General features: G+C 53.9%; 11 protein-coding genes across 11 annotated transcripts; 5 read left to right on the top strand and 6 right to left on the bottom strand.

Annotated features, from left to right (window-relative positions):
• Nucleotides 1–266: 266 nt before the first annotated feature.
• On the top strand, nt 267–1196 carry V2A60_006444 (uncharacterized protein; the record flags this gene model as incomplete). Its single annotated transcript, XM_083257738.1, has 1 exon — nt 267–1196. The coding sequence occupies one exon, from the start codon at nt 267–269 to the stop codon at nt 1194–1196; it is 930 nt and encodes a 309-aa protein (XP_083113864.1).
• Nucleotides 1197–2431: 1235 nt separating this feature from the next.
• On the bottom strand, nt 2432–3739 carry V2A60_006445 (uncharacterized protein; the record flags this gene model as incomplete). The annotated part of the gene is made up of 4 exons (XM_083257739.1): nt 2432–2757; nt 2815–3015; nt 3063–3609; nt 3704–3739. The coding sequence occupies 4 exons, from the start codon at nt 3737–3739 to the stop codon at nt 2432–2434; spliced, it is 1110 nt and encodes a 369-aa protein (XP_083113865.1).
• Nucleotides 3740–5494: 1755 nt separating this feature from the next.
• V2A60_006446 (FAD-binding oxidoreductase) lies at nt 5495–7266 on the top strand (the record flags this gene model as incomplete). The annotated part of the gene is made up of 4 exons (XM_083257740.1): nt 5495–5662; nt 5746–6674; nt 6733–6941; nt 6998–7266. The coding sequence occupies 4 exons, from the start codon at nt 5495–5497 to the stop codon at nt 7264–7266; spliced, it is 1575 nt and encodes a 524-aa protein (XP_083113866.1).
• Nucleotides 7267–8286: 1020 nt separating this feature from the next.
• On the top strand, nt 8287–9297 carry V2A60_006447 (NRDE protein-domain-containing protein; the record flags this gene model as incomplete). The annotated part of the gene is made up of 1 exon (XM_083257741.1): nt 8287–9297. The coding sequence occupies one exon, from the start codon at nt 8287–8289 to the stop codon at nt 9295–9297; it is 1011 nt and encodes a 336-aa protein (XP_083113867.1).
• A 2633-nt stretch (nt 9298–11930) lies between these two features.
• V2A60_006448 (TFIIH/NER complex subunit TFB2) lies at nt 11931–13635 on the bottom strand (the record flags this gene model as incomplete). Its single annotated transcript, XM_083257742.1, has 3 exons — nt 11931–13206; nt 13318–13405; nt 13503–13635. 3 exons carry the CDS (start codon nt 13633–13635, stop codon nt 11931–11933), a joined length of 1497 nt encoding a protein of 498 aa, XP_083113868.1.
• Nucleotides 13636–14098: 463 nt separating this feature from the next.
• V2A60_006449 (HotDog domain-containing protein) lies at nt 14099–15047 on the top strand (the record flags this gene model as incomplete). Its single annotated transcript, XM_083257743.1, has 8 exons — nt 14099–14137; nt 14192–14232; nt 14299–14317; nt 14388–14453; nt 14519–14633; nt 14700–14765; nt 14843–14921; nt 14978–15047. The coding sequence occupies 8 exons, from the start codon at nt 14099–14101 to the stop codon at nt 15045–15047; spliced, it is 495 nt and encodes a 164-aa protein (XP_083113869.1).
• Nucleotides 15048–15404: 357 nt separating this feature from the next.
• V2A60_006450 (uncharacterized protein) lies at nt 15405–17265 on the bottom strand (the record flags this gene model as incomplete). Its single annotated transcript, XM_083257744.1, has 2 exons — nt 15405–17010; nt 17090–17265. 2 exons carry the CDS (start codon nt 17263–17265, stop codon nt 15405–15407), a joined length of 1782 nt encoding a protein of 593 aa, XP_083113870.1.
• A 2578-nt stretch (nt 17266–19843) lies between these two features.
• V2A60_006451 (uncharacterized protein) lies at nt 19844–21188 on the bottom strand (the record flags this gene model as incomplete). Its single annotated transcript, XM_083257745.1, has 3 exons — nt 19844–20296; nt 20351–20906; nt 21013–21188. The coding sequence occupies 3 exons, from the start codon at nt 21186–21188 to the stop codon at nt 19844–19846; spliced, it is 1185 nt and encodes a 394-aa protein (XP_083113871.1).
• An 873-nt stretch (nt 21189–22061) lies between these two features.
• On the bottom strand, nt 22062–22814 carry V2A60_006452 (fatty acid hydroxylase superfamily-domain-containing protein; the record flags this gene model as incomplete). Its single annotated transcript, XM_083257746.1, has 1 exon — nt 22062–22814. The coding sequence occupies one exon, from the start codon at nt 22812–22814 to the stop codon at nt 22062–22064; it is 753 nt and encodes a 250-aa protein (XP_083113872.1).
• Nucleotides 22815–23218: 404 nt separating this feature from the next.
• Nucleotides 23219–24892, bottom strand: V2A60_006453 (uncharacterized protein; the record flags this gene model as incomplete). Its single annotated transcript, XM_083257747.1, has 2 exons — nt 23219–23760; nt 23860–24892. 2 exons carry the CDS (start codon nt 24890–24892, stop codon nt 23219–23221), a joined length of 1575 nt encoding a protein of 524 aa, XP_083113873.1.
• Nucleotides 24893–26428: 1536 nt separating this feature from the next.
• Nucleotides 26429–27213, top strand: V2A60_006454 (nitroreductase family protein; the record flags this gene model as incomplete). The annotated part of the gene is made up of 2 exons (XM_083257748.1): nt 26429–26812; nt 26887–27213. 2 exons carry the CDS (start codon nt 26429–26431, stop codon nt 27211–27213), a joined length of 711 nt encoding a protein of 236 aa, XP_083113874.1.
• Between the last annotated feature and the right edge of the window lie 74 nt (nt 27214–27287).

The following is a 27287-nucleotide window of genomic DNA, read 5'->3' on the forward strand; positions in this document are numbered from 1 at the left end:
TCTAGCAAAGCGGAGGGGGGCACATCAGGCTTTTGTCTCCACCGATCAACTTTTGGGAGTTTGAACCCATTTTCAACCAGAGTCACCACTTACTTTGTCGACCTACATCTAACTCTTGCTATTGCCTTGATCATCTCCTATTGACAATCGCCTTGGACTTTCGCCTTCGCCCTCAGCCTCAGACTTACCCTTACTCTCACCCTCTCGCCCTCGCCCTCGCCTTCGCCTTCGCCCTCGCCCTCGCGACTCTCCCTCCCCTAGACACGATGGCGCCTCGAAGCTGGATCGCCATCGTCGCGACCTTGGCCTCGCTGGTCGCTGCCTCCTGGCCCGACCCGCCCTTGACTGGCCGCGATTTCGACTTTTCGGCCGACTTCAGAGCCCCCAAAAAGGACGGGTCGCAGCAGCAGCAGCAGCAGCAGCAGCAGCAGACGAAGAGCAAGTCCGGCGGCGACACAATCTCCTTTTCCACGCAGAAGCGGCCCGAGGCAGGCTCCGTCGTCCAGGCCGACCCGGCCCTCTACACGCCCGCCGTCATCACGATGCTCAGGCCCGGCGACTCGCCGCCGCCCGCGCGCTACACGGCCTTTTTCGAAATCTCCTACATACCGACGGCCGACACGCTCGACGACGTCGTCTACTCGTACCCCTGGATCATGTCCAACCTGACCGTGGACGGCGGCTCGGGCGAGCTGGCGCCGACGGCCGACACGCGGCGCTACTCGGCCGTGTCGCCCGCCATCACCGGCGGCGAGGTGCGCAACGCGACCATCCAGGTGTGGCTGCAGGACCCGAGCCTGGACCGCTACATCTCGTCGGTCCAGCGGGCCGGCGTCCCGCTGCCGCTCAACTTTGCCATCTCCCAGGTCTTCTCCGACACCACCGGCGACGTCTCGTACGATTTTCCCCGCGCCAGCATCGACTTCAAGATCCAGAACAAGACGGCCCCGGCCCGCTGCGACGTCAACGGCAACGGCGCCCCCATCCCGGGCGTCTCCCGCGGCGCCACGGACTGCCTGGCGACGGCGACTGCCGCCACGGCCGGCGGCACTGGGGGGCCCAGCGGCACCGCCGGCTCCAGCTCCAGCCCGACGTCGACGTCGTCAAAGAAGAACGCAGCGGCGGCGATGACGATAGCCGAGTCGGCGGTGTACGGCTGGCTAGCCATGGCTGTGGTGGTAGTCTTGGTTTTGTAAATGATCACAAGGTTGGCGCAATCTTGTTATTTTTTTTATCTTATTTTTTTTTGGAAACACGAGATGGCGAATTTTCAGTATAGCAATGATACCAATGTCCATATAGGAAAACAATCAACATAATTTTAATCGATTCTACCGGTAAACACACTCAGAAATGGCGATAACCGGTCTCATGCACGCTATTTGGACGACTATTCTTTTAGGCCAAGTGCTTATTTCCGGCCAGCAAACTTGCGTTGCAACGCTGGCTAGGTCCGACAATACTGTCGGTGCAATAGTCGTATATACGCCGCGTCTTCTCGTCGGAGTAACACCACTGATACGGAGTTCTTTTATAGTTTTTGGTTCTCCGAGCGATGCGATTGGGCTTTCAAGGTGTAGGTGCCGTCAGACAAAGCGTCACGACGGAAGAAACTTCGCGAGTCTTGCCAGCAAAAATTCCTGCTCCTTTGTGAGATGCTGTGCCAGAACTTGCCAAGTCCTGGTCTAGTACTGCCATGTCGGCGGCGCCTTTGTCTGCTTCCTTCTCGTAATTGTCGTCAGTAACCGCGTCACTGCTGTCGCAAACCTTGACCACTCCCCCTGGCACGCCAAGTGCTTCGGGGTCCGCCCCATAAGATAACGGCATAAAAACGGCGTCAACCCCTGCGCCTCTGTCATGTCCCGCCTATTTAGCTGGCCAATGACGCGGTCGGCGGTGTAGCGGCACGAGATGCCGGTGGGATGTGTCGCAAGGACACGTTTTGTTGAAATGAGCCGGGCTCTACTTTGCATGGCGTGACAATTCTGGCAAGCGTAGTGAATCGGAAACCTGGCGCGCCGTTAATCGGGCATCAAACACGTTGTGTCCCGTGGTCCTGGCGGCGCGGGGACCAAGTATACTACCAAGATAATCTTGGTGCCGAATTTTGAGTTTCCGAGTGCCCCCGCACAACAAAATTACGGGTGGTTGACAAGGGGTAGAAATTACTGCTGTCTTGGCGAATACATGCGAGCAATCTTGCCGAGAACATGGCTGGCTTCACTTGATTCAACCACTTTGCACAGACATGGATGTAGCCTCGAATGAGGCAACGAACGAGCCCCGCGCTTCATATTGTGCAATTAAGAAATCCTACTCTAGTTGTATTATTCACATGACTCATTAAAAAAAAAGAAGTTCTAAAAACGGACAAAATTCGCTCGCTGCGCCAAAAGTTCACACAAAACAATAGAGCTAAATCACGAACCTGCTATGATGGCGGTAGCGGATGTAATTCGTGACCGGCCTCCTCATCTCTCTGTAGCGCTTGCCGTCGATCTGGATTGTGCCATTTCTGTGTCCATTTCCGAGTGACAATAACACCATCCACCAAACTCTTGTCGCTACAAGTGTCGTGAGCTGCCCATACTGGACTGGGGTCCTGGGATCCTAAACTGTTGGTGCGGTCGCGTGACTTTGGTTGAGAGTTGTATTGTTGCGGGCTTTGGTTCGAGTTGTCTTCATATTGCGCTTTTGAGGCAACGACCCGGCCACGAATGAAAATGGCAAACGAGGGAAGGCAGCCCACAATGATGGCTAGTGGCATGTTATTAGCGATGCTGTCGCGCTTTGGGATGGCGAGACTGTGCATACCGACAGCCCCTTCAATGCCAGCCCACAACATGAGCCACGTCGTGCTCACTTGTCCGGTGCTCGAGCTCGAATTAAGTGATACACTTCGAATAATGGCGGTGACCATGGTGATGACGCCGACGGCGAATACTACCCCAATACTGATCTTCTCGATGCGGGAAATTCTGAGGTTCCATAGAACGCGAAGCGGCACAGCCATGACTGAAAACGTCAGTTTCCCTCCCAGACGAAATCGACGCCAAACTTACTCAGAAGATCCGTAGATAAATCAGCAGCCAGACTGAACCATAGGCTTATCGCTTTCGCGCGTGCATCTCGAGCTGTATTGCACGCGCCTGCTGTGAACCACGCCTGCATTGATGAACAGCTAGTAAAGTTGCTGATGCAGCATCCAATGAAGACGAGGATCGAGTACACCAGGACCCCCCACCAGATTTGCGTGTATAGAGGCAGCCCTTCCGTGAGTCGCTTGAACATGAACAAGAGACTCCATTTCACAGCCCATAAAGTGAGCCAAAAGAAGAATTGGACGACGAAAAACTCCTTGAGCATGACGAGAAGATCCTTCGGAAGATCGGGATACGGTTGTGCTCGACCTTCTGAGATGGCCATTACCTTGAAGAAAGTGCCGATTGTTGCGTAGTATAATGCCACCGTGATGATGAACGATATCAAGGAAAGGTACATAAATATGTCTTCCATCTGGTAGGGAATCTTTCGTAGCTTAAACCAGCGTGCGCCGGTACGCATAATGACGAAGACGATGCCAACACACAAGCATGCGATCAGGCCTTGCTAGTGTAAAGGAGAACAGTTCGAGTCAGTAAACAGCCTAACAACTCTATGCAGCGGGAATAGTGCGGCTTTGGGTAAAGTGCGTCGGACGTACTCTGTCGGCGCTCTCTGACACATTCTGCGTACTCATGGTGAAGATGTGGCCGGCACCGGCGAGCCACCACACCCGCGTTCAACGGAAAAAACAGAGAAGAAGCAGCAACAACAGCCTTTGCCTAGGTTTGATAGAATTTGAGGTAACAAAAATCGAAAGGTGGCTGACGGGATGGGGGCATAAGGCTACATAATAAGAATTCGTGGAATTTGGGGTCGCGCTAACTAACGACTGTGTGCCAGACCAAATGGCCCGCGGATGAGACCAAGGCGGCGTCGCGCAGGACTCTCTCTGTTGGAGATTTTGGTTGATCTTTCAGCCCAGCTGCAGGACAGTGCCCCTCCCGCCCTCTGGGCTCCCAAGCAAGCCCGTCAGCGCCGCCGACGAATGACGGTGCCCTGTGTGGGCAGGCCTCTGCGACGGAGAGCGGAAGAAGCCGTGGTGGCTATTCATCAGAGTGAATGCGCAAGGGTGTTGGTGCCCCATCTGGGCTGCATTGCAACCCTCGACCGCTGACCTTGATGAAGTCGCCAATCGAAAATCATCAGCTCCGTGGATGTTGCGAAAGGGTATTCGACAACCAAAGATCCTAGGTCCAGGATGGTGCCAAGCTACTTGGGGAATTTGGCGTCGTGCGTAATAGTAGTGGTTACCACCCTCGCGGTGTCAGCAAAGGTTGGATCCTGTGTCTGCTGATTACTCTGTCTTGACCGACCTGTATGGCAAGTCTGACATCCAGTTACTCGTGATGTTTCATAGAACGCCAAGCCACAGACTGTCTTGTTTTGCTTCCCAGAGAGCCGTAACACAGGTGGGCCTTGTTTGGAAGAGCATTGTGATAATGACAAGGGAAATCCTTCTAGTGTCGTCGCAGTTATGAGGGTGTTTTGAGCGGACCCGTCGCTATGAGGGGTTTTGGGTGGCTGAGGCTCCATCACTGATTAGTTAGTGATGGCATTCGGTAAGAGAGAGAGCAACGGGGAATCGAGGTCATACTTATTGCCGACAGTTCCATCGCTTCGAATATATTGCAACTTCAGGTGGCGCAGGGCGAACTTCCCGTGGCTGACCCTGGGGCAAGCCACACCCGACAGGGGGCACGGGAGCACCATCTGGCTGGTAGAGCTAGCTGCTAGTCACTGTAGCAAACGGCGAAACAAGGCATCATCAGACGAACAAGCACAGGCTGTCATTTGCACACGCATCACCACCATCGGCCTCGTCCGCATCTATTTGATTGTAGCAGCGAAGACGAAGTCTGCCTTTCGGATCGCGCCCTTCCCGTGGACTAACTATTTGTTAGTCTGCGACGGTCCAGTTGACCAAAGCCAGCTAGCGTCTCCGTGCCACCACTGAATATCCTTCCCAGAACGCCAAAACCTGCTCCAAACTCCCGACATGGCCCCCCCAACCGTCGGAGCTATCGAGCCTGGCTCTCCAACATGGGGAGTCATGTCCGTTGATAATTTCCACCTTTTTCGGGCTATACGACTACAATTGATGGCGTTGCTGGTCAACGAAAACACCGGCGGGCGGCCAATTCTTCCGAAGTCTCATTCTTGACTGAATATGTAAAGGCTAAGCACTTCCTCGTTTGACCTCTTCCCAGGAACAACGATCACCGACACGATTTATCTCCGCGCGCGGCATTCGCCAACCCAGCCAGCAGCAGCTTTCCAGTGTCACTCCCTCCTCCACCCACCTCCATTGCTGACCATCGCCCACGTTCTCTCCCTTGGCCACACCATTCGCAAGGCTCGGTCGCTTACCTGGCCGTACAGCTGAAGCAATATGCGCCTCATATCCCTGGTAACGCTGCCGCTTCTATCGCGCATCGCTGCGGCTGAATCATTCTCGCCCTACACATTGGAAGGTGTCAAGGCCGAGATATCCGCCTTCCTCGGCCACAATGCGTCCCAGCACACAAGGGCTGTTTCCAATTTTGGCTGCGACGTAGCTGTGAGTGCTGCCCCAGGATCCCATGACGGCAACCTCCGCGACCCTGTCGTCCCATGGCCACGGCTGACGGACTTGTGAAACAGTGTGGCTTTCTTGCCTTCTCCCGCCCCAATTCCGTGGCTTTTCCAAACTCAACAATCTATGACTTCCAAGAGAACCGATACTGGTCCCAGCAACAGGAGCTCACGCGCCCGTCTTGCCGCTTTTCGCCAACCCGCGCCGAGGATGTTTCGTTGGCTATACTGACATTTCGTGTGACCCATTGCGAGTTTGCCGTCAAGAGCGGCGGCCATGGTGCCTTTTCAGGAGCCTCCAATATCCAAGATGGTGTGACAGTTGATTTCATTCATCTCACAGATCTGCAGCTATCTGAAGATAGAAAGATCGCATCCGTAGGAGCCGGTAGTACATGGTTCAATGTATATGAGCAACTGACCCCGCAAAACCTCACCGTCATCGGCGGTAGGGTATCTCCCATCGGTGTTGGAGGACTGACCCTCGGTGGTGGCGTCTCCTTCTTTTCGGCTCGATACGGCTGGGCATGCGATAATGTCTATAACTACCAGGTCGTACTTGCAGACGGCTCTATCCGGGACATCAATCACAAATCATGCTACAAGGACCTGTACTGGGCGCTGCGCGGCGGTGGTAACAATTTTGCCATTGTCACGCGCTTCGACCTGCAAACCTACCCACAAGGCGACATGTGGGCTGGTGCACAAACTTTTATTAATACTCCAGAGACGAGCAAGGCCATCAACGAGGCTTTTGAAAGCTTCGCCATCAATTCCCCCGAGGATGATTATGCTCAGATCATCACTGCCTATGCATATGCCCAAAGCCAGGGGGTGTATGTCATTGCTTCGGATCTCCAATATGGCAAACCTGTTGCGAAACCCCCCATTCTGCAGAACTTCACTGCCATCCCTGGAGCTGTGGCCGATACATTGCGTGTGGTCGACTTGCCATCATTGACGCAGGAGTTTAATGCCACTAATCCTTATGGCTTCCGGTATGTCTTTTGCGTCCACGCGATGTCAGATCCTTGCCCGTCATACTCACTATCACAGCAAAACCTACTGGACCTTCACCTTCAAGAACAATGCAGCTCTCATGGGCGATATCGTTGCTATATACACGGAGGAGGTGGACAAGGTCAAAGACGCTCCTGGCATCGTGCCGGCTGTCATTTTTCAGCCCATCACCACATCGATGACGAAGCATTTTTCCAAGAATGGAGGCAATCCCCTAGGCCTAGAGGGCCAAGGTCCGCTCAACTGTCCGTACAATGCCTCCCGAATATTTCCTTGCCAATTGCTAATAATCTTGTAATAGTGGTCAATGTTGACTTTTCATGGACCAAAATTAGCGACGACGAGCGCATCATGGCTGCAGCCCAAGCCATCGTAGATCGCTCTATTGCAGCGGCCAAGGCGCGGGGGCTAGACCACCCCTACCTGTACCAGAACTACGCCTCTCAGAAGCAGGATGTGTTCGCTGGTTACGGTGAGGCAAACCTTGCCAGACTTCGAAGCATTTCCAAGAAGTATGACCCAGAGCAGACCCTACAACGGCTGCAACCCGGTTACTTCAAACTACACTAAACCCCTTTTTGTCTGGCTGCGTTTAAACTGTACATAGCAATGCATAAGAGGAGACAGATCTGTGATAGACTATATACGGGGTTTTGGAGGATGCATGGCTGGTGTTGGGGAAATTCATGGTTTCTGGGATAATATTTGCTTTTGGCCAACCAAGGAGCCGAGCGATGTCGGCCCAGTATATACCACCCAAAGCTGCTACATCGTCAAATGCCTGCCTCCGCTCAATTACAGGTCAGTTCTCAATTTATACGGACCTCACCACGTACAAACCTCCGCGAGGCCTGCTTTTTTTTATGATCGGGCTTTTTTTAAGGGTTTGACATAGGTATGGATCTCCGACAGACTTCAGGATTGTAAAATGCCTTCATGATTCTGGTGCATCAGCAATTCCAACCCATTTTGATAAGATAAAATTTCCACAAAATCTCTTCAAGCCGTTATTTCCTCCTGCTCTCTTCCCTTTGTTTCTTCGCCTAGAAACAAGTATTGCAACTAGGCACCGGCAGAGCAAGCCAGCCTCTGTCTGACATGCCAGATGTTCTAAAATCGATTTTTGGTGTGCTAGCGGACCTGGTCAATAAGATGGATGCCGCATTCGACACATGTATTTGCCCATGTCTTTCCCGCCCAGGTAGTTCAAAACCTTGTAGTTCTTTAGAACTTCACCCAACAGGCGCTGCATGATTGCGAAGGTATTGGGAGAGCACAGGCGCTTTGCTCGCCGCATCACAAGCTAGCTTCTATTTGGTGGGTTGGGCGGATTTTGGGCAGCAGGCGACTGGTTTTGGCCAATGACGCAGCGTATAGCGGAGAACATCAGCTGCCGCTGCATCAGTCAACATCTCGGCCTCTCGGCGCTCTTGAGCAAACACTCACCGATTTTCTTCCTCAACTGCAACTCTCCCACAAAAATTCAAAATTATACCCGCCTGGTCTGTTCATGGTACCGTTTCCTTCAACGTGATAACCCAGTAAACCGAGTTTCGCCTTGGGTCAGCGACGCAGCTTGAGTCCCTCGCGATGTGTATCGCTATTTTGTCCACCGCCCACCCGGATTACTCCCTTATTATCATCGACAACCGAGATGAGTTTATCTTGAGGCCTACATCCAGACCCCATTGGTGGACTCATCCAACCTCGGGCGCGCAGGTTCTCTCATCGCGTGATCTTCAGAGAGACGAGCAAGGCACGTGGCTGGCCGTGAATAAAGCTGGCGACTTTGCTGTGCTCACCAACTACCAGGAAATCGTGGATGAGGCGAGTGGAATCTCTACTACGCGAAGTAGAGGCGGTATGCCCAGCCTCTGGGTTGGCGGCGCCGCAAACGAGTCGCTGACGGACCGTGTCCATCGGTTGGTCAAAGACGGCGGAGTCAAAGGCGTTGGCGGATTTTCTATGATTTGCGGAAGACTGCGTAAGAATGCTGAATATATCTCTATTGTTAGCAACCGAGCAGATCATGTGGATGACGTTCCAACTGTGGGTAGCGAGAGGGGAAGGACCTGGGCGTTGAGCAACACTACGTACACAAACCCTGAAAAATGGCCCAAAGTATCAGACGGCGAGGAATTGGTCAGCAAGGCCATACAGGATGCAGTGTCCGAGAAACTGAGCGAAACTGATCTTGTCGAGTCCCTCTTCACCGTACTAAATCGCGATACACTGCCGCCTGCCGAAGATGAAGAGGGCACCGTGCAGGACAGTATGAAGAGATTTCGGCACAGTATCTTCTTACCTCCGGTCGGCACTGCTCAACAAAAGTCCGAGTTCCTTCAGTCTGCAGCCAAAGGTCGTGTCGACTGGGCAGATGCTTGCCCTTCAACCGCGGGCCCCGACCAGGCGCGCCCTAATCCAGTTGGCGGCTACTCGACTGGCCTGTACGGCACTCAACGCCAGACTGTCATTCTTGTCGACTTGGAGGGCACAGTCACTTTCATTGAGAGGGCCCTTTTCGACCCAAATGGAAACGTAATTGAGCGAGGCGCGGCTGACGTCATTGTCAAGTTTGCTGTTGAGGGGTGGGAGGGCTGAAGAACCTCATGTGAGGTATTGTGTATGCTCTTGGTCATTATGCGCTTGTTTTTTTGTTTTTCATGGAATGCTGTATATTGCACCGAGCACAAACGGTGTCGTGTCCGGCTGTAATTGAGAAAAAGAGCAAGAGATACCAGTTAAGATAAGTAGTCATCCATACCGAACTGGCATTGGGTATTTCCAAGCTACCTAGGTTTCGATAAATGCCTGCCTCGTATTAATACATCTGTTGCCAGATTCATAAAATGCAGTCGTTTGCCTTGTTTCCGCGTGCCAGCTGGCAGAGATGGGCGCCAATATTGGCAGGCAGCTGTCAAGTGACTGCTCTGCACCTCAAGTAAACGAAAGTCCTGCCAATCGCATCTGTTCCTTCACGCCGCTTTATGCAAACTACAGACCCACTGAATAGGCGAACATTCATACGAACTGCATTAGCTCTTTGCGGTGGAGGCGCGCTTCCCGTCGCGTTCTGCTTGTAGTCATCGTCGGCTGGGCTGTGATCCAGCGGGTTTGCGTATCCTCTTCTTGACCAACACCATTACAGAGCTTTTGGCTTGCTTCAAAACATCTGCTGTTACCCAGTACTTGGACTATTGATCTCTTTTTGGATTATACAGCACCTGTATCCGCCCACTGCTCCGCTACCTTTGGACTGTCCTGATATGGGCGTTGGCGCCAGAGTAATCAGAAGCCAATGAGCGACGCCTGCTTCTCACGATGGGTAAAAGCAGAATCGGCATCAGTCATCTGTTTACAAGTCAGAAACTTGATTCCAAACTCGGCCGGGTTAAGCAGCCTCTGGTGATATCTTCGCCCATTGGACCTGTCAAAAACTCTCGAGGACCAGACTTCACACGCAGTGACGGATTGATCATTGTCGACGGCATCAAGGACTGTGGTCCAACGCAAGATAATGATGCAATACGAAACCTTGAGGCATCGCTGTCCGAAAAGAAGATGGCTATGAGCATGTTCGCTAGAAAGACGCTTTTGAAAACGCAAAGCCTGGCCAGCCTTTCCTCCAAGGCAAGAGACAATACGCAGACCTCAGCCACGACGCCACGAAGTAAATTCGACGACCCAGTTTCATCATCTGTTTCTAAACTCAAAAGCGCCTCAATATCTACCACTACTGTCTTCACAGACACTGGGGAGGAAGAATATACGCACAAAAGCAAGCCACCGGAGTCTGCTGGCCCGCAGAGGAGCAAGATTCATTTGACCACAAGACTTCCGAAATCCAAAACTATGAATGTCTTGCAGGATATCAAAAACTCCGTCCCCCGTCGAGCGAATTTGCCAGCTTCAGTACCAGAACTTGAGACAAAGAAGCTCGACAGCGCCATCAAGCAACCGGATATGTCTCGAGTAGTCGTTCTCCGATCGCTTAGACGCCGCTCTCAGGGAGAATCTGCATCCTCGAGCAGACACTCCTCTACGACCAATATAACAACCCCAGACTCATCAGGGCAGATGAATGATGCTATGGAATCTAACCCTCGAACTGGGGAAATTGTCCATGCCCAGACGTCTGCCTACTGGACTGGTCGTTTTACCACACTGCGAGATCGTCTGTGTGACGAGCACATGGCGCAAGTGCTGTCAAAGGTTTCTGACACAGTCCAATTTGGCACGTTCGAAAACCTTGACCAAACAAGTAAGACTGAAAATTCCGAACTCTCCGGTAATCCGCCATATCCACTCCGAAACGAGGATGACCTTTGTCGGCAAGTTTTTATCATGCTCGAATCACAGTGTATGACTAGAACTTCTAAAGAGTCTTTGCGGCTCTGGCGAGAAAATTTTGCCCGCATACACTGCCGACCAGATCTTTTACCCAAACGTTTCGGTTTTTTTGGAGACTCGCGGATCTCAAAACGCTTCGCATCACAAGCACGGCATCAGGATGTACAGAGTCTGGCTTTTTTAGAAGACGCTTATTACAGCAATGCCTCCAACGCTTTTGGGATGACCAACCCTCACAGTGTCGAAGGGCGTTACTTAAATTTTCGATAATCCGGTTGATGCATTCAAAAATGCATGACTCGCTTTGCGGCATTGCTGCACTCCCTCTTTGGTTCAACACGTGCACACTCTTGGACTTGGTTCTTTTCTGGCTTCAACTTTGGCAACCGGCAGTATACAAGAAAGTCTTGGTGATTGGAGTATTTGATTTTGGTATTGAAACACACGCGGTTTTGGGGAGTAGGGCCTTTTTCCCTCTTTTTTCTTTTCTTTTGCTGTTGCTGAATGGAATTGCGCAATGGAGAACGAACTCTGGCAGACTTGGTGCATACGCTGATTGGCTTGCATGAATAGGTTGATACCCGATCGAAGGTGTATGGCTCGGTGGTGGTGCGATGTAATGTAATTCAAGCGGGCTGCGCTTGATTATTGTGTTTTTATAATAATGGTTTAATTTAAATACATATGGCCGGCCTAAGCCCCAACAATACTCCCAGCCCGTGTGTGAGTGAATGCTTCGAACTTCTAATCATGAACGCCGGTGACCCAAAATCCTAGTCCAGGGCATTCGCCCATGGGCTGGATCTGCATTTATTGAAATGGGATTCAAAACTCGCGCTGTATTTTCTTCTTCCTTTCTCGTCAGTGCTTTCAGCCCATCATATTCATTCAGCTTTTTTCCTGCTCTTGAGGTAATCCCGTATCTGCTCAAATTTGCTGGCAAAGAACATGCCCGACTTGTCATTGCTCCAGACGAGAACGCCAATCTCGTCGGCGAAGCGGCGGGTGTCCTGGTACTCCTTTGGGTCGTCAAAGTCGCGAAAGAGGAAGCCGCCGGTGGTCTTCATGCGCTCGTTCTCGAGCTGCCAGAGGCGGATCTGGTCGACGACGGTCGGGGGCAGAACGGGCTTGTTGGTGAGGGCGGCAGTGCGGTGCATCTGCTCGTGGGCGTGGGCGGCGAGGTAGGCGATGATCTGGTCGGCGGTGATGCCGAACTGGATGGCCTGCCGGATCGAGGTGCGGGTGATGCGGCCGGCGACCATGTCGGGGAAGCGCATGGTGAGCTTGGAGAAGAGGGCGAGAACGGCAATCTGCAGCGTCGACTGCGTGTAGGCGTACAGGCGGTAGTTGGTCTCGACGACGATGGCGCCGGCCTGGTCGCCGGAGCTGCCGAGCGGGCCGCCGCCCCGGTCCTGGCTGGAGGGAGCGGAGGAGGACAGGGCGGCCGAGGTGGCGGCGGCGACACCGTCGCTGATGCTGCGCAGGCTGCTGCTCGCGCCGCTGGTGAGGGTCGTGGCGAGGCGCGTGGGGAAGAACATGGAGCGCTTCTGAGGCGGGATGTAGACGAGCCCAAAGTCGGCGAGGGCCGGGAGCATATCGCGGCGCTGCTCGGTCAGGGCGTTCGTATCGTAGGCGCGGCCGAGCTCGAGGCTGGCGAGCACGAAGAGGAAGGAGAGCATGTCGACGGCGGCGCTCTTATCGGCGTCGAGGGCCTCGAGCCACAGCAGCAGCAGCGTCCAGACCTGCGCGTTGGCCTCCTGGAGCAGAAACGTGAAGCCGGCCTGCGTGATGCCGACGGAGCCGTTGGGTCGGCGGTCGACGAGGCGGCCGGCGATGAGGATGTCGCGCACGCTCTTGTTGGGCCCCTCGCCGCCCGCGCCCCCGGTGCTTTTGAATCCCACCGACGACACGACAAAGTGCAGGATGTCGTCCCAGCGGCGGCGCGCGTAGCGGTCCAGGAACGGCAGGTCAATCTCGGGCGGCACGGCGAGGGTCGAGGGCACGCCGAACGAGTTGTGGTTGCCGCCGCCGGTGAGGGCGAGGCGCATCGAGGCGCGGAAGTTGGCCGTGAGCTGCACCTCTTGCGTCTTGTCCTTGGATGGGGCCGAGATTTGCACAATGTGGAGGCTTCGGAGCGTCGAGAGCACCTGATCTTTTTGTCTGTGGTGATGCGTGCGCGCACGAGCATTTGTTAGCTTCTTTTTTTCTTTTTTGGGATGATTTCTGCGACGCGAGGCCACGACCAGAGAGAGAGGTTTCGCGAGTTCTAACCTTTTCGCTTCCGGCTTGACCCATGCGTCCAGGTCGGCCAAGCTCATCGGGCTGGGCATGTACAACATGCGCATCACAAATGTCTTGGCTGCAGGTACATTGCGACAAAAGAAGAGAGAGAGCAGATGTCACGGGTCAGCACCTCTTGTTTTCTCACGACCACCTGAGACGCCGCGAGCACCTACCCAGTTGCGGGAGCATGCGCCGAAAAATGGCAAAGGCTGTCGAGGGCTGCTGGTAGAGTTTTCTAAATGTCGTGCCTGGCAGCTTCTCCAGGTAGTCGGCCAGCTGCAGCGCGGGCTGCGGATTGGCGGCCATGGCTGCTGCCCCCCTTTCGCTTGGCCCCTTTGCTTCGCTGAGAATGATTTCGTCGTCGGTCGGTTCGATGTCACAGAGCGGGCGCGCCGGAACGGCGATGCCAGGGTCGTTCCGTGGGTATGAGAAACCCGCTATACCATGGTCTGAGACGTCGCCGTATCTCGAGGATATCTGCTTCCACTGTCACTTTGCCGAGGAGGGGAGGCCGAAAAGGGCTGGTGGTGGTTGGGAAAATTCACGGTTGCAGGCAGCCGGCGGGCTATCAAACAAATCGGATGATGATCGGATAATTTGGGCAACCTCTTAGAGGCACACTTAGCGGCTGTGTTAGTGGCCGGCGCGGCCCCGTGTGGTGGTGGTGGGGGGGCGGCGTGCGGAACGTGAGGCGCTGCAACAGTCGGCCAACGTAGCTCCAACAACGTCACTGCATAGCCGATCATCGTACCGATAAATCTGTCAGAAAATGGCCAAGAAACTGTCCCCTTTAGCATTTACCCAGACTGTGCGTTCATTTTGCAACACGACGAGAGCGCTCAATCGCTAAACGCGACAGCAGGTGGCCAAGTCTTTCATGGCCCAGTCTGGCCTGGAGCCGCAGTAAGTACCTGACAGCTGGTGACCTTTGCTGTGAGGTGTGCTCACATAACCCGACACGTTGGATAGATTGCTTGGCGCCAGTCGGGTAAGGGCTCCAATCTATTAACTTTGGAATCGTTGATTGAACTCAATTGGCCTAATTTCTCCGTCGGCAGTTCCGTGTAACAAGTGCAGCCAAGGGCAAGGTCCACTTTGAGTTGGACATTCACAAGGACCACACTGTATGCTTTTCGCCTCGACGAGATTGCTTTCCCTGGAACTCCTTGCATAACAACTCTCTGTATAGAACCGGCTAAACACCATACACGGGGGCACATTGGCCGCAATAGTCGACCTAGGCGGTAGCTTGGCCGTCTCATCCCACGGGAGATGGAAGACTGGCGTGTCGACCGACATTAACAGTACGTACCTGCTTGTGCACGGCGGGGCCAGTGGACAATTGCAGACCGGCTGACATGTTCTGCCAGTCAGCTACTTGAATCCCGGCGGCAACCCTGGCGACCTTCTCAAGGGCGTGGCCGTCTGCGACAAGAGTAAGTCGCAGCCCAACACCAGGCCGACTGCAAGTCAAACACCCACGCACGCAAATCAGCTCACACTGTAGTGATAGTTGGCAAGACGTTGGCATACACGACGGTGCAGTTCTTCAATGGCAAAGGCCAGCTGGCGGCCCGTGGAAGCCACACAAAGTAGGTAGCATGTTGATCGATACCGAGCATCTCTCGAAAGCCAACTGACCAAACAGATTTGTTGCCGGCACGGAGAATGAACTAGGGGATTACGTTGTTCCTCAGGAGTTCTCCGAGGTGGATTGAAAGCGTCACCGTGAAAGTGTCACCGCGAAAGCATCGCCGTGCTACACGTATGCATCTGTGTTACGTATTTGTAAATATATTATAGAAAAAATAGACAATTGTAAACCAAAATTGGCATAATGATGATCCAGTATCAAGTTCATGGAGGTGTCCAGGTGACCCCCGCGTCCGCCTCCCCAGCAAGTGGCGCCAAAACCCAAACTCCCAAATAATATACAGTAATGCAGAAGACCATGTCCGAATAGCCGCAAGTGAAACGCCTGCCAATATGTACTCATCGTTTGAATATGAACAGTAGTCCTGCAAGTCAAAGAAAGAATTTGCTTGAGGATCCTGTTGCACGTGATATCACATGGATTATCTCTTCTCCTTCTCTTTTTCAGGTGGCAGGATTTCTGACACAGGCACCCTACCGTCCGCCTGATGATACAAGCCCATAGCTTCATCATGCGATGGAGGGGCAGCCATTATTTCCGCTGCAGCGGAAGAGGATGGAGGGAGGTTGGTATTCGATGTTTCCGACGGCATGATGCCGCCATTCGTTTCGGGTGGTCTGCCGTCCGCTTGGTGGTACAAACCCATCGTCTCTTCATGCGAAGGCAGCACGTCAGAGGTTTCGGCGTTGGATGTTGGTGGCCGTCCATCAGCTTGGTGGTACAGGCCCATCGCTTCGTCATGTGATGGTAATGAACTAGGCGATTCTGATTGTGGAACACGGCCATCAGCTTGATGGTACAGGCCCAGGGACATATCATCATCCGTCGCTGGAACGCTGATTACTTGTGGCAGATCCTGTTCCACACTCCCTTGATCAGGGGGCAGTTGTCGCGCAAGTTCTACTGATGGCACTGGGCCTGGCGAAGTTGCTGTGTTAGGTTGGTGAGCTGCTTCAGCCTCCTCAGATCTCGGTATCACTTCTCCAGTAGCTTGCGAAGCTGACGGCGGAACGGGTCGTCGGATGATGGGTGCGTGCGTTCTAGAGGAGCCGGCAGAAGGGATGACTTGTTGAGCAGCCGGGGGTGAGTACTCGGGGGGCGCATCAGCAACGCCATCCCAGGCGAATAAGCTCTCGGGTCGTTGGCTGACAGGCGTCACGGCTGAGGCGCTGGTACGCTCGGTCATCGGGGTGACGATGGGTTGCTCCGAGGAGAGGTATTCTGAGGAAGTTACTTGGCTTTCTCCGTCTTCCCTGAGCAGCGGACTGCTCGTGGACGATAGCCCAGTCTTCTTGTCCAGGCCGAGGTAATATAAAATGACGAGAATAATGAAAACAGGCCAGTTCATGAAAATTACAGATAAAATTTCGTTAAAGCTGGTGGCGATGTCGACTGATGGGGCGGAAAAGGCCGGGTTCACTGTTTCGAAAATAATGGAGTATACTTCAAAAGCAGCACGGATGACCCAGAGGCTGCAGCAAACAATGAGGTATCGCAAGGGCTTCCGCACCAATTTTGAAGCGCGAAGTTTGCGACGTAGAAGGCAAGACCGGATCAGCATAGATACGGCGAGGAATGCGAGAACTGCTTGGCAAATGAGCGACATGACGGCGGCGGCGACAATATAGCTGTTGTAGTATCTATCCCAAGCAATACCGTTGATGGAGGAGGAGATTTCCGAAAGAACAATCCAGTAGATGCCGACACTGAAAACAGCAAGAGAAAGAATGGTGACGCCAAAGGAGATGGCATAGACAGAGTACCGAGAGAATTTATGGCGACGGGAGTGTTTTTCGTCGCGAGGACCGACGAGGCGGATGCAGCGAATGAAGCTGGCGAGGGTGAGAAAAATGAGGACTTCGGCAAACACGTTGAAGCAATGGGAGAGGGCGGAAGCGCCAGACGATATGCGCGCAAGCAAGTCGACCTCGCCGTCCTGCACATCGCTGGTAGAATAATAGGCTGTCTGGTAGAGGCGGGAGGTGACGGTGACGGTGGCCATTTCGAGGAAGCAAAAAAAGACGGCGCTGCAAAGAGAGTTTGTCAGGGCATGGTCAGGTGAGACAAAGCGATGTTGAAGACATCACGACGAGGGGGGCAACGTACATGGTATTCATGAGCCATGCTATCTTGACCCAAGAAAAGACTCTACGGGCTTGGTCGCGGCGGCGACGCAGGCGGATGACGGCGCAAATGGTGAAGCATATCGATGCTATCAAGGTAACAAAGAGGAGGGCGTCGGTCACAAAGTGAAAGATTTCATAGCCGCTGATGTTGGGCATGATGTCGATGCAGAACCGTTGGCGAACGGCCTGCGTCGACTCACATTATCGAGCGGAAGGACGTCGAGGCGATTTGGGGTGGCGCAGCGCGCTGGCGGTCGGGGGTTGTATCGTCGTCGCGGAGCGGCCAAAGGGGAGATGGCAAGCAGCCACAACAAAGATGTCTCTTGCAGCGACAGCGAGACAGGGACGAGCCGATAAGTATTTGTCGAGCGCCGGATGGAACAAGAATTGCAGTAGTGGTGGTGGTGGTGGTGATGGTGGGCTTTGTCGGAAAAGGTGGAGACGAAGCCGCGGTGCGACCGACCGACCGACCGAGGTGAGGTTGTCGAAATGCTTGATTGGTTGGTTGTTTGTTTGGTTGATTTCGAAAGAGAAGAAAACAGAACGAGAAGCAGGAAAAGTATGGAAAGTGTGCAATTAGGCTAGGACGGTCAAGGATGAAAAGAATTAGCACCTATCTGGGAATCTTGGCAAGAGAGTCTCTGCTGCGCCTCGAGGGCGGTGATCTTACCGAGTGCGCAGTACTTAGGTACCTAGGTAGGTATGTACTTACTATCCGTACGTAGGTACCACTTATACATGGCCGGTGGTGCTATAAGTACTGATTGCCCCCTGCAACAGGACCTCACAGTCACAGTACTATTAGGCTAACTGCTGCAACCAGGTTATGCCGCAGTGCCGTTTCGCTCTCCGTCCACTAGAAACCCCTGTAGTGCCCTGGAGGCTCCCCTGCAGAGAGGGGCTTGCTCCAGAATTCTTTCTTGGCGACAAGGGCGAGCAAAAAAGGTGTGCGTGCTTGTATATGGTTAGGTGTTGTGGGCAGTCCAGTCACGAACCATTTTTACTTTTTGAAGCATGCAAGCAGCAAGACGTACGATGGGTTTTCCTTTTGTTTGATCCTTCTCTGCCTTTTTTTTTCTTTTCGAAAGGACTTTTCTCCAGTATTACTCCCACAAAGCAAGCCTGTTCGCGGTGCAATGCAAGTTTCCATCTATAAGCACCGACATGTCCGCTGGAGGCACCTTGAGTTTAGTTTGCGTGGCTGCGCAAGACAAACTACCTTACTTACTGATACTAGTAGTAGTACACATGCCTTCGGGTGAAGTCGCCTTGCAAACATGCACACACACAAGCCATGCGACTCTTTTTTTTTTTTTTTTTTTTTTTTTTTGCCCTTCAATCCACCCACGGCAATTAATTATTGCCAAGCCTGTGTTTGTTTATTGAAAAGCCAGTTTCGGTTCCTCTACTAGTCATTCATGCCTGATAACTGCCACACATCCCCCCACTGGCCTCGTGGGCGATGACGCGCAATCTCGGCGCTGTTTACTGCCTGTATCCCTCGACGTCGACGCTATATTCAGGTAATTATATCCGTACTCAGTACGTACAAACAGGCGTTTTTAATATGCCCCAAAAACAGCACGCTAAGACAAAAATGACCCTGCCAATACGAGGTGCAGTGCGCCCGGACATTATTAGACCCAACACAGCCTAGTGTGCATCAACCAGACAGCCTCGCCGAGCACCAGACCACAATTGTCTCCCCCCTCAGAGAACAGACTACCGATATGATATGGAGTATGGATTTCCTCATCAATCACTTACTATTACTGATAAGTAACTTGGAACGAACGGTCCGCTTTCTATAGCGGTAGATCACTAGTGAGACGAGGAAAATCTAACAGCCTTTTGTGAGACCCCTAACTGCCAATTCTAATTACTACCTGTTAATAGTACCCCGTCAGCCCGTCCATGTCTTCGGCGCAACGGTGGGACTGAATCTCACTGGATGGAGCGTCGCATTGATAGCGGTTTGAATTGTTTTTTTTTTCTTTCCTTCTTCTCTACTTCTTATTCTTCTTCTTCCGACGTAGTGCTTTCTTGAATCGCGACCCAGCTTGTGTCAGACTGCGGTTCCTTCTGCAGCTGGTTTCCGAGGCGGACTCGGTCGACCTCAAGAGACGCACTCTGTGGAGAGTGGTAGCTGGATACTCCGGTCCGTCAATCAAGAGAGGTGCCTTGGGATAAAAAAGGGAGCAGGCAGTTGACGCTTGCAGAGCCGTTTCCGACACTCTGAGATCTCGGTATCAACTCGAACAAGGACAATGGTACGCACCACATGCGGTTCGATATCGCGGCACCGAGGAAACTTGATGTCGCAGTTTACCTGTTCTGGAAATACGGCCAACGAACCGAGAAGGAGCCAAGCAAGTCGAGACGACGCCGACCAGTCTTGAAATGGTGGGCAGTGGTGATCGCGGCGTCTACAGTTACTACTAACAGTCCCGGAAATCTCTCCCAATACTCCCTTTTAATGATTCTTATAAACATCTTGAGTTGTAGTACGTATTTCTTTGTGGCTATAATTAGACAAGTAGCCAATGCTAGCCAGTAGCGTGACGCAGCAAATGCGCACTCAGCTGGCGCAAACAGGCTGTTCATGGTATCAAATTGGTATCGTTACTTCCCATGTACAGGATAAACAGTGTATTCCTAGCTCTCCAGTACCGTCAAACAATTGCAACTCATTCCATCATCACTAGTCGCTCGTGCAAGTCGCCCTTTTGCCATCTTAGCCATAGTGTGGCTGCTGCTGCTGCTGTTGCTGCTGTTGCTGCTGTTCGTAGTACTGGTGGTGCTGCATCTCCTGCGCACCATGCTGAGGCTGCGCGTAATAATTGTTGAGCTGCGCTTGCGAATCGTACGTCTGCGGCTGCTGTGGTACCGTCTGGTGGGTGACATGATAACCCCATGGCGTCTGATACACTGTCTCGCCAGCCGCGGCTTCCTTGGTCTGGAACGGCTGCTGCGTCGACCACACGCCGCCAATCTTTTTGCGACCGAGGACAAACAAGATGAGAAGGATCAGCGCATACGGCCACATGCGGAAGATGACATCTGTCACAATGGTGGCCTCTACGCCTGCCACGTCTGACGAGCTGAGGTTGAATATGATTAGGATAATCATGTTGTAGAGAGGCTGCGCCACGAAGAGCATCGCGCAAGCCACGAAATAAGTTGAAGCCTGCGGGGTGCGTTAGCTACTATTATAATAAGATTGCCAACTCGAATGACATACGGTTCTGGTTTGAGGCGCCGATTGACTCAACGCCCGCGTCCGGACGGCCAGGCACAAGACGCCCAGCGACAGGACCAGCCAAACGCAGTGCAACGCAAAGTCAATGTCAATCGCCACCCTGCTGACCCTCGCCAGGTCCGCCGCGCCACCGCTGTGCTGGTCTCTCAGCGTCCGGCCGGACAGCGATTGCTGCTGCTGCTGCTGCTGCTTCTCGTCGTAGACGTGCGCCCAAAAGTAGCAGCGGAGGCCAAAGACGCCGAGGGCGGGCGCCAGCGTCAGGCCTCCCGCGGCCCACGCGAGGGCCGGCATCCTGGTCCAGCCCGCCTGCGCGGCGCCGGCAGACGAGCGCGCCATGGCGATGCCCGCGCCGAGCATGGCAAACGTCACGAGCAGTAACACGCGGAAGAGGGCCTCGCACAGCATCCAGATGCCGTCGAGGAAGCCGCGCGCCTGCGAGAGGCCCGTCTTCTCCGACTCGAAGAACTCAATGTGGCGGTCGGTGAAGCGGCTGTACACGGTCGAGATGACCAGACCGCCGCACAGGACAAACATGGTGCTGCTCGTTTCGGCGGCAACGGTCATTGGGTTAGCACAACTCGACATGTGCAAAAAAAAATCAATCGGGCGAGGGGGGGGAGCGCGCGGCAGACTGGCGCACATACAATGTAAAGAGGGCGAGCGAGTGTCGAGCCCATTTGACCCAGGTCCGGGCAGCGTCGCCATGGCGGCGCACGAAGCAGAATTGCAAGACGGAGACGAATAAAAGGACGAAAAAGGTGGCCAGGTCGAGAGCGGCTGCCGCCGTGTACATGCTGGTGACGCGAGAAAAGGGAATCATGGTGACGCGCGGTGTGTTCGCAATGGCGACTTGTTTCCCTAAGTCCGCTGTTTGGTGTATCCCGGGGGCGGTTTCAATCGAAAATTGTTTCTAGGGCGTTTCTGCACCTCGCACAGCGAGCATAATCCAAGGAAGAAAAAGGAGGACAAGAACGCTGGGCAAGTCAAAAGGCGCGCCACGACGTCCTTTTCAAGAATCTCATCGTGGTGGTCGCTCACCCACCCGGCTGCAATACCGGGTGCATCGAGCAGACGCGCCCGATGCAATACAGGCTCCGCCAGGCAACTTCATCCGCTTCGCGAGCAACGATGCAGGGGGGTTCAATGAGAAAGCAGGCTTCTGTTTGGCCTGGTGTTGTTCTTGCACAGCCTCAAGACCCCGGATGCTGCATGCAACTGTCTGGGTTGCCCACTTATTCGGGGCGAATCTGCGCTCAGCATTAAGCGCCCGACTTGCCGAAGACCCGAAGAGCCACGGGGGTTCATGGACAAGATTGGACAGCTCCACGGTGCGAAAATAGAGTGCTGGCAAAGGCGTTGCTGAATGTAAGTAGATATTACGTTGAATGTGTCAATGTTGCAAAGCGTGGCAATATTCTTTTTTTTAAGACAGCCCTCAAAGGCCGTAGTCATCATGTCGCCGTCAATTAGTGAGAGTATTCACCACAACTTTTGACCCAAGGTGAATTTAGGGTTCTCTTCGGTTTGTATATGCATGTGTAATTAAAATGTCGTGCTTCTATGCCAATTAACAATGTACTCTGCCAATGAAGCCCGCTAACCCCAGCCACCACCAATTATCACCAGACACCGGTATCTCTCCACCACTCATCGTACACGACACAAGACAGACATCCTTGGTCATCCTCGGAAGCTACTGCTTCTTCTTCATGCTCGCCCGATCCGACTCATCCGTACCGTGGAGCCAGTCCAAGAAGCCGAACCCGCCAAAGTACACGTCGAAGCGCTCGTGGTGCCTGTCATGCTTCCTGGCCAGGCCGTGGAAGAAGTCGTAGCCGCTGTGCACCGTCGCCGTCTCGACCAGCTGGTACGCCAGGAAGGCCCACGCCGTCAGGACGTGCGCGCGCAGGAGCGCGAGCGGCAGGACGATGGGCAGCGTGTTGGCGAGGACGTGCTCCAGCGGATGGGCGTACTGGGACGCGAAGGCGACGGGCGCCGTGAACCGGTGATGCGTCTTGTGGAAGCGCCGGTACAGCGGCCGCCAGTGGAGCAGCCGGTGCGCGTAGTAGAAGAGCACTTCCCGGCCGAGCGCGGCGGCGGCGCAGTCGCGCGCGACCTCGGCCGCCGGCGGGAGGTCGCCCGTCACGCGAAAGGCGGCGGGGCGGCCTGACGCGGCCAGTAGGGCGCCGCCGGCGACCTGCAGCCCGAGGATGATGGCCTGGTTCCGGAGCGAGACGCCGGCCGCGTGCGCAATCTCGGCCCGCGTCGGCTGCCTCGGCGCCGGCTGGATCTTGTGCGCGGCGGAGAAGGCGGGCGCGGCCGTGTCGAGCAAGACGTACACCAGCGAGGGCAGCCACCAGAAGACGACCTGGACCAGCTGGCTGCCGACCGCGTCAATGGTGTGCGGGCTGTAGGTGGCCACGATGTGCTTCCAGAGGGCCTCCATGGGTGAGAAAAAAAAATGGTCAGTCCTTGACAACGCTGCCTGCCGCCTGGCTTGCAATACCGAGACAAGGAACAGGTAACCCGTACATCAGATGAAGGTGGCCCCGCTCGCCTATTTATAGGCAGAAAATGCCAAAAGTTTTTTCAACGTAGAGAAAAGAGAAGAGACAAGGAAGTGGTGGCAACCCGCAGGCCGTTTCTGTAGTGGAGAGCACGGGCAGTCTTGTGCCAATAGTTCAGCCGTGATTCCGCTGACCAGAGTGGAGGGGGTTGTCATGACTGAAATCCGGGGTAATTCCACTTTATCCAGAAAAACACGCGATTTTTATACACTCGGCCTGATTCTGGATTGGTGGATAGTACTCGAGCTATGTACGACTAGTCTTGGTGGCTTTTTTTTTTCTCTCATCGCCATCCATTGTGCAGCCATCGTTGGAGAATATGGTAGCTCGCCTCGGGAGCGTCACCGGGAACCATGTGACCGGCGTCGTCGACAGCCATAAACACCAGCCTTCCGTCTTTGGTTCCTTTCCAAGACCCCGTCCCCTTGACCTCGCCCTCCTCCAGGTCCTGCCAGTCGGCGATGCGGTACTCGCCCATGCGGCTCCAGACGATGCGCTCGTACTGGATAACGTTGCCGTGGGTGTTGATGCCAGAGTCCAGGTTTCCGTTGAGGGCCATGATGCGGACGTCCCCGACGCTCTTGCCGTCGTCGACGAATTTGGGCGTCTTGTACGCATCAAGAATGTCCGCGACCTTGGGGGTGGTGGGGACCCAGGCCGATCCAGACTCGACATAGGCTGAGTTGAGGTCCAAGTTGATGTCGTGGTAGGTGAAGGATTCTGGGAACTTGAGCGCCTCTTTGACTTGCTTGCGGTTCAGATATTCGGTGAAATTGCCCATCTCTGGGTTGGGGCAAAACGGGTGGGCCAGGCATGGGCGGTGGACTTAAACAAAGTTAAAAACCAAGTCAGCGACAGAAGTCGTCATCAAAATCAAGATTATTGCCGCTGATTTTGTGGCGCATTGGCAGAAACAAAACTTACCATGGTACGGGTTGCGCTCTCCCTTCTCAACCAACTTGTCATAATAGATCATGATGTTCTCATTGGCAGAAGCGACGAGAGCTCCGCAAACGCCGGCATCGAGTGACTGCTCGCACTGCCGGGAAAGTTTTTCGTGGTTTGGCAGAGCTGCCAGCATCTTCTCGCACTGCTCTTCCGTGATGATTCCAGCGGCGCGCTCGTCTTTGCAGAACAGCTCGTAGGAGCCCGTAACTGGCCCGCCAAAGTCAAGCACAGCATCAATCAGAATCATGGACGTGATGTTGCCCCAGAATGCGGTCGGCGCACCGTACTTTCGAGATTCCAGGATGTGGTGAACATATGTTGGTCCGTAATGGCCTCCGTAGGACTCGGCTGCAATGTGGATAGGCAGGTGTGCTTTGTCTGGGAAAACGTCACGGAAGAGAATATTGAGAAACTCTTGAAAGTCTTCTGCGCCGTCTATATCTTTGGTGGGCAGCTTGCCGCCCTCGGCGATGCTGGAGAACCCAACGCTGGCGGGTTGGTCGAGGAAGACGACAGTAGCATTGTTGTTCCAGGACCAGGGGTTTGGCTCGGGGATCTTGCTGCCGTTGCGGAACATGCAGGCGCCCATCTCTGTGAACGCGCCAGTCATTGAGGAACCGCCAGGCCCCCCATTCATCCAGAAGATGACAGGGTCGTTGGCCGGATCGTTGCGGCTTTCAAAAGCCCAGAAGAAAAGGCGCCGGGTGTCGGTCACGTCAATGGTGCCGGTCCACTGCTTCTCGCCGTACGTCGGGCACACGGCGCCGTCCTGCTCCACGAGGGCGTACTGGCCGTGCTTGTAGGCCGGGAGGTCTGCAGGAGAGAGTTTGGGCTTGCGGTCATGGCCGCGCAAGGGGCGCTGGGATTGATGAACAGCAATGTCGGCATGGTTCCCGGAGCTTATCGTGCTCGCGGCCTTGAAGCGACCGCTGTAAGGGCCAAAGGGCACAAACAGCTGACAGATGGCAGCGCCGGCGAAAGCCGTGAGAGCAATAGTTGAGACGTGCATTTAGATTGAATTGTACTCGGAGGAGAGCATTACTGGGAATAATGAGGAGGAGGATGGGTTTTGTCGTCCTGGCCCGGCCCTGAAGCTCAGGAGGATGACGGGACGCGCAATCGCTTGCCGTACCCGCTAGCGAATGTCAATCAGGCTGAAGCTGTACCGATGTCTGCCAGTTATGACAAGGTAGTGGGCAGATCGACGTCGGTGCACACACCAATAGATATCTTGATGCGGTGTATTCCAATGTTGGTAGAGGAGAATTGCTGCGATTCATGACCTGACTGTTTGGATCAAAACCCGCAGTACATATTCACACATCACTGGTGTGGGAGGGCATATAATAACTGTTGTCTCTGTCAGCTATTTGTAGCTCGACGCCAGATTTAATAACCAGTGTTTATATTCTTTTCTTGTGTTTGTTTTATTTTATTTTTTATTTTATTTGATATTCTTTTTTGCACCCAGTTGCTTCGTAGCCGCGACTTCATACTTGCCCCCCTCCCCTCTACTTTGGCACAGTGTCAGTACAGTGTGAGTTATTTTCCTAGCCGCCCCTCCCTGCTCATGCGTACAATGACCATTTGAACAGGCCAAAAAGAAAGATGCGCTTAACTAACTTACAACAGCTATGCACAGCTACCGAGCATATTTTCATCGGCAGTCAGGCCGTAGATACAAATAAATGGGACGCTGGATCCTTGGATACGTTCTTCAGGGTAGCATCCCCGTCATGGCAACCGAGTGTGTCAGCCAATGGGGTAGCCAGAGACTGCTTGGATAGGCAACCACGGATAAGTACAGCTCTTGGATACATGACCAAGAAAGACACCGGCCAAACGGCGTCAAGTAGACACGCGATGTAGGTTTACGATGGGATGACCGGTAGCGCAAGAGCAAAACCCAGCAGCTTATCAATGACAACTAAGCAGAACAGACAAGGTGGGTGGGTGGGGTAGCCGGCGGGGTTTTATTCAGGCTGAGGACTGTTTCGAATCTTGGTAGCAGGAATTAAAATGTAAAGGTCCAAAGAGAAGAGGGGTAACAAAATAAATGGCGTGTCTGTGTGTTGTGGCGGGCTTCTTCTCTATCAACTCAACTCCGCATCGAAGCCTTTTCTAGCCCCGTATACCCAGTAGTTAGAGAGTTGGCTGGCCGGCAGGCAAAAAAGAAAATTAATAATTGCTCCAAAATGGAGTCTCTTGACTGATTACAGAAGCATGACAAAAGCAGTTGAGTGGAACTCCGCTCTGGAGCACTACCTAGCGCGCGGTAGGCACGCCATCTGGTGCCTGGTGAGAACTTTACTCGGGAAACTAGTAACGCTTCCCAAGCAACCATCGGACCCTGCATAGATAGGTAGAGCCAGTCTTGCCAGTCTTCTGGGCAGATTAGTCACGCAGCTATATGCGGCACCTGCGGCTCTTGCAGGCTATTCGTTGTAAAAAAAAAAGACCCCTAAATTCCGAACACTTCCGCTGAGCAGTTGGCAGGCCAAGAGTATAAGTAGTGGGCAGGCGCGCGCTCCGTGCCACCAAAGAAATGCCTCGCTATTCCACCCTCATCAACCTTGTCCTCTTCGTCCTCACAGCCCTGCTCGCCATCAACATAAAAATGTCTGCCCCCAAGGTCTCCACCAACGATTGGCTCGCCGCCGCCAAGTACCGTCGCTCCGTCTACGGTCTCAAGGGCACCTCCAAGGTCCCCGACAGCCGCGTCCAGGAAATCGTCGAGGAGGTCCTCGCCTTCGCCCCCTCCTCCTACAACACCCAGCCCGTCCGCGTCACCCTCGTCACGGGCGAGAAGCACACCCAGTTCTGGGACATTGTCATCGACATTGCCGAGCCCATCCTCAAGGCTGCCGGCGATGCGGTCTGGGACAAGATGAGCGGCATCCTGCAGTCCCACAAGGCTTCCTACGGCTCGGTACGTGCAAAAACACACATGGCACATGCCGTTCATCTGAAACCGCAACCTACTAACAACCCATTCATTTGCAGGTCGTCTTCTGGGAGGACACCACCGTCACCGAGGAGGCCAAGAAGACGCACGCTTCGTACGCCCACCTGTTTGACTCGTTTGGCGAGCATGCTACTGGCATGAACCAGATCCTCGTCTGGACCGCCCTCGAGCTCGAGGGTCTCGGCGCCAACCTCCAGCACATGAACGGCATCCCCCCCGTCGAGGAGGCGCTCAAGAAGTTCCTCGACGTCCCTGCCAGCTACAAGCTCCGTGCCCACCTCAACTACGGCGACGAGCCAGCAGCCCACAAGGATACTGTGCCTCCTAAGCGCCCCGCCAGCGAGACGTTCAAGTATGTCCACTAGAATGACACCAAGAAATAAACTATAGACGGCATGATGAGCCACGTGTACATGAATCAATAGAGGAAACAATACAA

This window comes from Cordyceps javanica, chromosome 4, assembly GCF_051103115.1.
Source record: "Cordyceps javanica chromosome 4, complete sequence".
In the NCBI taxonomy this organism is placed as follows: domain Eukaryota; kingdom Fungi; phylum Ascomycota; class Sordariomycetes; order Hypocreales; family Cordycipitaceae; genus Cordyceps; species Cordyceps javanica.